This window comes from Rhopalosiphum padi, chromosome 1, assembly GCF_020882245.1.
Source record: "Rhopalosiphum padi isolate XX-2018 chromosome 1, ASM2088224v1, whole genome shotgun sequence".
Taxonomy (NCBI): Eukaryota; Metazoa; Arthropoda; class Insecta; order Hemiptera; family Aphididae; genus Rhopalosiphum; species Rhopalosiphum padi.
In genome coordinates this window covers 2,123,042-2,134,445 of record NC_083597.1, presented here as the reverse complement: position 1 = coordinate 2,134,445, position 11,404 = coordinate 2,123,042, and the positions used below count along the sequence as shown (strand labels likewise).

The following is an 11,404-nucleotide window of genomic DNA, read 5'->3' as shown; positions in this document are numbered from 1 at the left end:
AATACAACGGGTAAACATAATGAGAATAATAAAAATTGTACGGTAAAATTGAGGGAAAAATTACGGAAATAGCCGAAACAATGCGAAACGCGGACGGGACGCGGCGGCGATGACAAACCATAACGAACTGTCACGGACGGACAACAAAAGGGATTTCGAGACGGACGTAAAAATGATTATCTGATGATATAATGTAAATTATTTGCGATTTGTTTATCGCGCGTGTCGTAGAACTGACGGGCTCGCAGTCCAACGACGATCGCGGTCCGAAACAGTACAGCAGCGGCCTGAAACGATCTATTTATTATACCAGTGATCTTCGACCTTTTTGGACTCGAAACGCATTTTATCGTTGCCCGCGACCTGTCGTTTCTAAAAAAAAAAAAAAAAAATGATTGATAAAAACTTCTTCGCGTGAGTAAAAGTAGACGAATTTTTGATAAATATATAATAATGTTGGTCTTATTCGCTTCATAATATTGACGACTCAGTGCTCGACTTGGGGAGACGCTGAATACCTCAACCGATTTTTTGGATATAACCTAACCTATACTAGCACACTTTCTAGGGTGAACCTCTCCTGATGGTTATGCGAGCTATATTAAAATGCTATAGGGACGTTATTTTTTTTTTAAAGTAGCTATAAAGTATCTCTGCTATTTTTTTTCCAAGTCAAGCACTGGATATTGTACACTAATATTTTATGAAATACGCATGTTTACCGTATACTTTTTTTTGTTTTGTAATTAAAATAGCTGATCACGAACCAGTTCTAAAGCTCTCGCGCGACACGACATCGAGTCGTCGACCACCGGTTTTAACCTTTAGGACATTCGTCTGATCTATGCGCCGGTCGAACGTCGCGTCATGTCACCGACGCTAAAAATATACGGACGTTTTGGAACCGGAGACGAGCGACGACCGTGGCCGCGCGGATTAGCCGCGATGGCGTTGACCACGGCCGCGGCGTTGGCCTGGCTCATTCAGGTACCCGTCGCATTGTTCGGACGCTGCCAGGCCGCGGCCGCGGTTAACGGTACGCTGTACGGCGCAGTTGGCCCGCCGCCGTTCGTCCACCCGGCGTGGATGGAAGCCGGCGGAAACGTGACGGCCGTGGGCCGGGTGGACGTGTGCGCGTTGAACGCCTGCGAGGCGTACGTCAGGATGCGCGACGACCTGGCCAACGCGGTGCGGCCGATCAACGACAAGTTGCGCGGCGGCGAAGACGGTGTATGGGGAGGCGTGGCCGGTGACAGGGGCGCGCTGCTCGAGGCCAGGCTGCAGCGGTTGGACAGGCGGCTCCGGTCCGTCGAACAGCCCGGTAGGTATATTATTATAATCCCACGCGTATACCGCGTAATCCGTGTGTACCTATAACGTAAGACACTCATTATTCAAAAACGCCGAAAGACGTTCACCGATTAGACGTTTTAATATCCGAAGTCCTCTCGTTGCCGGTTAACGCATTGTAATAATATAATATAATATACACGTTTATAAAAAGAAGTTTGGTATTTTGTTTTTTTTTTTTTTTGTGAATATGATATTTTAATAATATCGAATTGAGAATCGTTTGGAATTACATTCAAAACCTCTAAAACCAGAAAATAATAACTATTATAATGTATAAAATAAAATGTACATGAAGTATTTGTTTTTTTAATTTGTAAATGCAATAAATAACATAATTTTAAAAGACATCTCATCGCATTTCAATAACGATTTCGATCAATAGTCGACTTTACATTTCATCGAAGTTATTTTTTAATTGTCGGTATAGTAATGTAGTTTACTACTATTATTATTATTATAATATTTATCATTTATCAACAAATCCACTGAAAATTCAAATAACGCATATATTAAAAACATAACGACCAAGAGGTCGTTTACATTCAATGTGTATAAATAACTGTGTTGCCCACTAAAAAAATCGAAATTTCATTCCACTTTTTTTTCGAAATATACAATCTATATCAGTAAACATAATAAGTATATATGAAAGGAAAAAAAATAACATGAATAATACAACTTAAATAAAGAAACCACCCAATGAAGACGCTTTATAACTGGGTTTTCAAAAAGTTATAGAAATTGTTCACAATTTACTGTAAAAAAGAAAGGTACTTATTCAAAAAATAGAAATTTGCCCCATGACACTATTTATATATCTACCTAGTTCAAAAGATCAAAGTAATTAAAAAGACAATTTTCAAGTATATTTTAAAATTACAAAAATTTAGAATTTGAATAAATACGTTATTAAAGGAAAAATAGAGAGAGGATAGTTAGAAAATAATTTTGTATATTCTTATCACTGAACCAGCCTATTTCAAAATACTTTATATAATGTACATATATATATATATATATAAACGTATGGTGTGCATAAATTATCCATTATTGAATACGGTCAGACACGCTACCGAAACGTAACCTCTAAGGTTAAGACGTGCAATAATAGTGGCGATGATCTATATAATCGTTTCAGTGTGGACAATCGCGTCCGGAGTCTCTCGATGGAAGCGCTGTAATCACGGACCGTGCAAGTGCAGAACTGAAACACATTCGGTGAGCTGTTGGAGAAAGGACTTTGAAGAAATTCCACCGGGCCAAACGCTACCGTACGACGTCAGCGCAATGTAAATATAACGAGAATGTCGTTCAACTCGTATTACAGTATATTATATTATAATAATAATATAGCACTCGCTGAACGCGGAGTTGAAACACAACGTTATAAACAAAATATCTCGTTCCGCCGTTCAACGTGTATTATAGCACGCCGATGATGATTATCAAATCATATCGAATGATCGTTTCGAAACTGGTAAATTCGCACTTTTTTCGACACGGGCGGGGAACGTTTAAAAATACATTAAACAACAATAATTCGTCGAACGAGGCCACTGACTCGGTGACTATAATAGGTATAATAATATGTGAAAAAAAAATATTACCAGATACGAGGTAGGCGATATATATTAAGTTCAAAAAGAAAGAAAAATATGATTATGCCCCACACTGTTGATTACAGTTTTTCTTTTTAAACCGCATTTGCACTGCGCAACGCACAAAATCGTGTTAAAGCCAAACCGTTTTCCATTGTTGACATCGTCTTGTGCAACAGTTTAAAAATCTAAAAATGTGTACACTAAAAAAACAGCGAGCGTGATCTAAAAATGTATCATTTGGATCAAACACTTCATACACGCCTCAATTCGTATAAAAAAATAAATAAATAAACGAACGATTGAGAAATGTTTATTTCTGATTAGAAGTAGTTTCTATTGACCTCTTTACATTTTATCATAATAATATTGTGTTATTTATTTATTCAACATTATTCGGTCAACACGAAGTTCTGCATGTGAGTAGTAATAAGAATATAAGACGATAAATTGTCAGATTAATGTATGTGGTAGGTACTAGGTACTTACTTCATAATAGGTACCGATATATTATATTTATTTATGATCCAAATTTTACTTCAATAATCGTTTATCATTAATTCACCATTATTTTACACTCTCTATTATTAGCTAATAACAATTATTGGAAAGAGATAAATAATCAACTTTTACAGTCTCGCAAAAAAAACAACAACATTATTTATTATTAGATCTGTCCGTCATTTACGGCGAATTGGATCAATCGCAATTTTCGAACATACTTACATAATATTGTAATGAAAATATTGTACGTTGTAATAAGATTTTTTGCCCGTTTTAAAAAATCGTCTGATGGTCATGTTTTATTTTTACACTTATTTGAACAGTTTTTACTTTTCAGTGACCTGAGCACCAACAGTATAGTGTCCCTGCATAAAGACACGTTTAAAGGCCTGACAAACCTGACGGAACTGTAAGTGAAATTCCTTTAAATTAAATATGTTAAATACATAGTTGTATCACATGCGGTATAAATTCAGTGTTATGCAATAATTACATTTAGTTAGATAAATCATTGAATCATTATCTTATCTAAATAAATTACAAAATTGATGCCAAACTACCGTCTAAAATAAAAATTATATAATACATATTGTATTAATTATAATTAAATAATTTTAATATTTACCCATCTAGACAGATTTACATTAAAATTTAAATTATTTAACATTCCTTAATAATTATTAGTGATTTAAGAAAACATCTTACTCGATATACTGTCTCCATCTTACTAACGTAGGTATACTACATAGAAAATTTGGGTTCAGCAAAATTAATTTTATGCTGTTAGCTTTGATTTTAAAGTCAATTTATAAATTATCAAACTTTAAGGTAAAAATATTATTTAGGAAATCTCATGGATTTTTATTGATATTTTAGTTTTACTTTAAGGTGAGTTAAAGCTATGTAAAATATTACAACTTAAAAATACTGATAACTCGCTTGAAAATTATAATATTAATAAAATCCCGCGAGATTTTCACCTTTTAATATTATTAATGCTAATATTTCTTGTGTAGCAAAATAAATGGAATATAATATTTTGCTAAATTATATTATATATTTTTTTTTAATAAGATTTAAAAAAATATATTAATTCTACCTAGATATATTAAATTGTTTCATTATCATCGATATGTAGATGAAAAATAATAAAACTGTCGGAGCATAACACTGGATACATAAAGCGCCCGAGCGTTATGCTAAATAACTTGCACACGTGTACTTTCTAGGGACCTGACGGATAACGATATAGACTATGTGCCCGCGGCCATTTTCAACACGCTGGAAAACCTCACAAAACTGTAACATAATTTATTATATATTATACACCTATTAAATATAATACAACTTTGTGTGTATTGTCAATACTATAAAACTTTGTTTTGCATGGAACGTTTTAGGAGGTTTCACAGGAATCACTTGATCGAAGTGCCATTATTGTTCAAAAGAAACACAAAAATACAGATATTGTGAGTTTTCTTATGTTATTAATATAGTAATTTATTCAACCTGTATTATGTATACTAAATAACTTGCGTGTAAAAACATATAAAATGTAATTTGTTTCTTCAAATAATTTATAGGTTTATTGCCTTGAAACATATATAATAATAATATATTATGATACGCAGGTATTAATACAAATTGTAATATCAGGTGTTGAATTATTACATAATTTCAAGGTAATTGATCTAAATACTGTTGAATAATAGTATAAATATAAAGAGAAATCCGCCAAATTAGGAATGAAGTACCTACTGGAAAAGTATTTAAAAAATAATATATAATTATAGTTGACAAATTTATAAAAAATTACAATTCTAGCGTTTCAAATTTCATATTTGTTTTTAATGTCTCCGTCTTCTTATCAAATATAATTTCGTATGACCTATTCAATAAATATCGATTACGTGAATAAATAAGAACAATATAGCAATGTTGAACGCATATTTTAATTGTATACAATGTAACAGGTAACGGTTTTACGTAAACATATTTATTAGTATTGTATATATTACTACTTCCTAATAAAGTATTTATTGTAACACCATTTCAATTAAAATACATTTAGCTTTTTGCATTGTGCATTCCATATTATTATAATGGTTTGATTTATATTATCTACTTAATATCAGTTTCTCATTACGCACAACCAAACACTAACTGTGTTTCGTTTTTGTCCTTATGCGTATAATGTAGATAATTATTAATGATCAATTTAAATTTTTTATTTCGATGACCCTAAGTAGTATGGCTAAATCGGTTTAATATAGAACTAACTGCCAAGTAATAGCATGTTAGAAAAACATTACATCGTCGTTAATCATTATTAATTTATCGATTAATTATTTAAGTCATTTTTTCCTGGTACACAAATTAGTTTTTAATAACACTGCGCACACATTTATATACTATACTATGGGTATAGTAACGGTATGATATAGTGAAAAGTCAGCAAATCAGCTGCTAGAAAAAAAAATGTATGACGAAAAAGAGAATGAACGATTGGAGAAAGGCTGATTAAAATTTTTAAACCAGTTCTATGTTTATCGTTATATAATTGGTTTTTTGCATAAATCGTTTCGTTTACAACTACACCTCATATTAACTTTATATATTAAAAACTATAATATAACACGTAGGCAGCTAAGGTAGTTTGAAGGGTGTAAAATATAAATATATAATACTTATACACTGCTGTTTATCCGATAAAAAAAAATTATTACGATGGTAAAAATGATTTTTCAACGAATTTTCAACATAAAAATTGCGGTTTTATTACAATTTTATCTAGTGCATTATAAATAATATGAATTAACGGTTCTTATATGTGTTGAAATCCATCAACAATATAGAAATAAATATATTTTATTTTTATTTTCTATTGTAAAATATAATCGAAGCGTTAGTAACTTGAAAACATTACGTTCGCTCCAATTAAATTACACGAAGAAAAATAGACACTAATATCATTTCACGCGTTTGATGTTTATAATATTCATCTGTGGTCTCTGTTTAAATTATAAGTTATTGAGATTTTGCTTTTCATGGGTAATTATTAAATTAAAAATATTTATTGAATCAATCGTGATTATAGATACATAATTTATTATTATAGGTAAAGCTTTTGATTTGCGTTAAATAAATTATCAACAAATATTAAATCAAAATACTTAAATAAAATTTTATAATTATCCATAAACGAATTAAATAATATATAAATTAAATTATTTTATAATATAATTATATGACACTGCTTATTAGGGCGTGGATATTAGCAACACTCTGTGCACATTATTTGCTTCAACAGTCAGGAAGATAACCAAGCTCCGCGTAAATTAGTTATAAACAAATAAAATATTCATCATTTAAATTAAAAACATTTTTTGTTTTATGATATTAATCGTGTATATTTTGTTATTTTTTAGTCTTATTTTTTTAATAAAACGTTTTGACTACTACAGCATATTCTGATATTCATTGACAAAATACTATGAAATATCAATGTTTTTCTTTATCTGTTCCAGTCGAAAACACTATTGCATTGATAAAAATTCATGTTATGTTATTACTAACCGAATATTTTTTTTCGTCTCGTACTCATTGTTGACTAATACGATTTATGTGTTAGCTTATTGATTTACTCGTTTTTATATACCAGCTACGATGTGTGATTTCGTTTGAACGCTTTCCATTAATAAAATATTATTTTTTTTTTATTGAACATTCTGCAGAGTTGATATAATTTAATAAATATGTATATCAAAAATAGCTATACCTAATAATAACTATTGAAATTTAGTGAATTCACATATATTATTGATTAACTTTGATAATATTTTGAAACATTAAACAATTAAATAAATTATTGTATAGGTACTGTGTTATTTTTATTCCGATAATTTATATTTTCAAACCACCGCCAAGATGCATATATACATTTTTAATTATAAAATAATATAATTACTAACATTTTACTAAATATAAACCCATACGGTTGGTTACAGAATATAAGATATTATATATCCTCCGATTTACCAATACGTCCAAACGTTTGAAATCGTGATTTGCTTATCAACACACTTGTTTAATGATTCGTAAGGATTTTAATAAGTTAAATTAAGTAGTATGTTTGGAATATTTTTACCAACAGTAATTAAAAATTATCAGTGATTGTTTACAATTCCCAAATTGTTCACTAATGCTCTGATACATAATCATTATTTACCTACCTGATAATATTTTAAATATTCCTATAATATATATACATAGGTAGTATTTACTATGTAGTTACTATGTCGTAAGCTACGCAATATGAACTCAATTGAATCTTATTTTATGTCCCTAAAGAGACATGTCGATGAATCATATAAAACAACTACCAGAAACATTATTCCAATCGACGAAAAACTTAGTGCTGTTACATCTGTACGGCAACAAGATAGAGGTCTTTCCGAAGTCGATATTCAAAGATCTCAACAAGCTGGAAGATCTCGATTTGTCGGCCAACTCGTTGTTAGAGATATCGTCCGACATATTTCGTGGCGTGTCGTCGCTCAAAAGGTTGAAATTGCAAGAAAATCAACTGCAACAACTACCCTTGGGTATTGTTAAATCGTTTTTGATAATCGCAACACCATAGGCAATACGGATAATTATATACAATTATGATAACGTTGTAATGGGTTTTTAGGGGTGTTTGACGACGTCGAGTACTTGGAAGTCTTGTCCTTAAGGAACAATCGCATATCCTTCATTCGTCCCGGGCTGTTTAACAACATGCGAAGATTGGCGTATCTAGACCTAACCGAAAACTGGATAAATTTAGTGAGTGACATAATATTATCGTAACTAAAATAACGATTATATCACACCGTCACTTAGCATCTCTGTTTATGGCATAATAAATTGTTTACATACAACATATAGCTTAACGGCAACGAGTTCACTGACTTGGTAGCCTTGAACGAACTACATCTCGGTCAAAATTACTTGGAGTTCATACCGGAACGGACGTTCAAGAATTTGGCATCACTTGAAAAACTTTACCTCTTTTCGAACAACATCCAACAGTTGGACATCAACAGCTTTTACGGTTTGAAAAATCTTTCGTCGCTGTTTCTTAACAACAATGTGCTAAAAATTATCGATGACAGGCTTTTCGAGCCATTAATGAATATCAGAAAATTGTAAGTTTTTCGAATTCGTGTTTAACACAAAATCATATAATAATATTACGTTTTTAATAACATAATAACAGCATGTATTTGTTTCTATTAATACCAATACAGTTTATCCATACATAATTAGGGCAATTGTCGTAATTATAACACAATATCTAAACCCGATTGACTATTGTAAAGTTTCTGAAACTCGATTAGTTGTTGAAACATTAAACTCCCTCTAATTATAAACTGTTGTAAAAAGAACATTACATTAAATACACAATTAAATTGAATTATCATCATACCTAATAATAATTAATTACCTATATACTCGTAATTATTGAAATTCAAATGCGTATTTCTATTTCTATTAACGATTTTATTTTTATTTTTAATGTTTATAAAGACAAATAAATTATAATGTTGTTAGATATTGTCTAAAATTACTAGCATTAAGTGCTTATTTTAAATTTGTATTTCATAACATGTATTACGACACAATCAGAAAAAAATTGTTCGAAAAATAGTTTTATAAATGTTTATTAAATATTATCATTTAAGGTATTGTTGAATACGTATTATGGTCATTGACTCTGCGCTTTAAATTATAGTAAAGTAACCATTTTTACCTCGTACAATGTTAGTTATTTTGTAAAAATTAAAAAAAAAATAGTCAAAAGTCCTTGAAACTTATAATAGTCATTAGGTATAATATTATTATTTTCTACATATCATGCGATTTTCAAATAGTTAAAATTTTCAAATAGACTCATTTTAAACTATCTATATCATGAACACATATTCGCACCAACATTATATGGAATTTGTATTATTTTCTTGTATAAATTGTACCCATGTGTCTTATACATGTTATGTTTTTTAGTAAATTATATTAGTTCAACCAACAGAATAATTAAGAAAACGTAGAGAATAATACAACTATATATTATAAAACATAGACTCGCCTAGATAATATGCACATAATATGCTAACCCACCTGTCTTTTTCGTTCAAAATCGTTTTTCGTGTACAGTGATTTATTATCATTTATTTAAAAATATATAACACATCATCCATTACAGTGATTTACTCAATGACAACTCGAATCATCTAGACAGTCGAGCGAGTACTCTTTTTGAACATAATATAATACTTTTCTCGTGATCATAAACTGAGTGTCTATATAATGAACATTTTGAGAATAAAGTAAACACACGTTATTAATTGACCGAACAATTACTCATCGTTTGCTATTAGATAAATGAGTTTTTAATAACAATAAAAACTAAAAAGTGATTCTATGCCCTTGGAATGCGATAATAATTAACGAAAGGCATATCAATAGCTTTTGAGTGGAATTCTAGACATATTTTACGTTATCTTAAGTCGATATGGCACTGCACTCGACATTGTTCTGGCAAACTATTTATTATTTTAAAAACTTTTTATGCATTAAAAATATTAATAAATTTATATGTCTACTGATACTATACTAAACGAATAAATTAATTACGCGAATACGCCTAATACTATAAATCCCTAGGTGTTAAATCCTATAGACCTCTTATGACGTAGTTTATTTAATAGAACGAAAAATAACTATAAAAGTGTAAAACGACAATGTTTTTATTTTTCAGACACATTGACAGTAATAAATTTCAATTTCTACCAAACGATTGTTTCAATCACCTACCAAAGTTGGAATCTTTGAAACTCTCCAAGAACCCGTGGCACTGCGATTGCACAATATTATACTTGGCTAGGTAAAATAATTATATCGTAAATTAAGTTTTATATTTTAATGTTATACGATTAGTTAAACAACACGGAATTACGCATATCATCGGTCGAATTAGTCGAACATTAACGGCTCTATTAGTTGTGTCGAATACACCCAATTCTCGACTCGTCGTGTTGCGAACAAAAATAATTAATAGTTTCCTTTAGATCCGACGCGGAATCTTTTAAAATAACGATATGATTCAATACATCAGTTATTCGACGCGACAAGCGACACCACACGGTTTGATTAAGGTGTTCAATAGAAAAAGAAAAAAACACCTGTAAGCCGCGTTACCGTTGATTGTGAAAAAAAAATTAAAAATAGAAAATAATAATCTGCGTGTACGGTTTTATCGAATTGATAAAATTTTACTGTCAAACGTGGAGTATAATATTATATTTTTAACAGCATGACAAACCAGCTGTTTGGTGTTCGGTTTTAAGATTACAACAATATATATTATTATATTAGTGCACACTAATTATCAATATCTGTGATGTGTTCGACATATATAATAATGTGTTGTTCGTCACCTCAGGTAGTAGTAGTGTATAATATAAAACCATAAAACGAAACGGTGACTAGTGTTTTAGTTTTAGCCGCAGCTCGTTATGCGCCTACCGGGCCGGGTCCGATAGAACGCAAAAAAATATCCAATACTCATATTTTAAAGTCGACGGGTTTTTCTCGCGATAGTGACGATAGAAACATGCGAATTAGAAATAATATTATGTTATAGCGATAACAGCAGGTAGTGTTTACGATGACCGGAACTAGTCGATACTCGAAACGTGCGTTTCGTTCGTCTGTTGATCGGTTTCCGTTTGCAGATGGCTGCGGGCGAACAGGCAAAAGGTGTGGGACTCGAACCCGACGTGCCGCGGTCCCCGAGACTTGGGCGGCAAGCCCGTCGAAGACATGACTTTTGAAGACTTGTGCGACGGCCAATGGGCGAGCATGGTGAAGCTCACACCTCGCGTGCCCATTCGATAAACGGCGGC

The 11,404-nt window shown here is 31.1% G+C and overlaps 1 protein-coding gene across 1 annotated transcript; it reads left to right on the top strand.

Annotated features, from left to right (window-relative positions):
• Positions 1-206: 206 nt before the first annotated feature.
• Positions 207-11,404, top strand: LOC132918418 (leucine-rich repeat-containing protein 15-like). Its single transcript, XM_060979635.1, has 11 exons — positions 207-414; positions 756-1,321; positions 2,492-2,642; positions 3,793-3,864; positions 4,685-4,756; positions 4,856-4,924; positions 7,806-8,059; positions 8,149-8,282; positions 8,385-8,644; positions 10,258-10,383; positions 11,234-11,404. Exons 2-11 carry the CDS (start codon positions 868-870, stop codon positions 11,394-11,396), a joined length of 1,755 nt encoding a protein of 584 aa, XP_060835618.1. The 5' UTR covers positions 207-414; positions 756-867; the 3' UTR covers positions 11,397-11,404.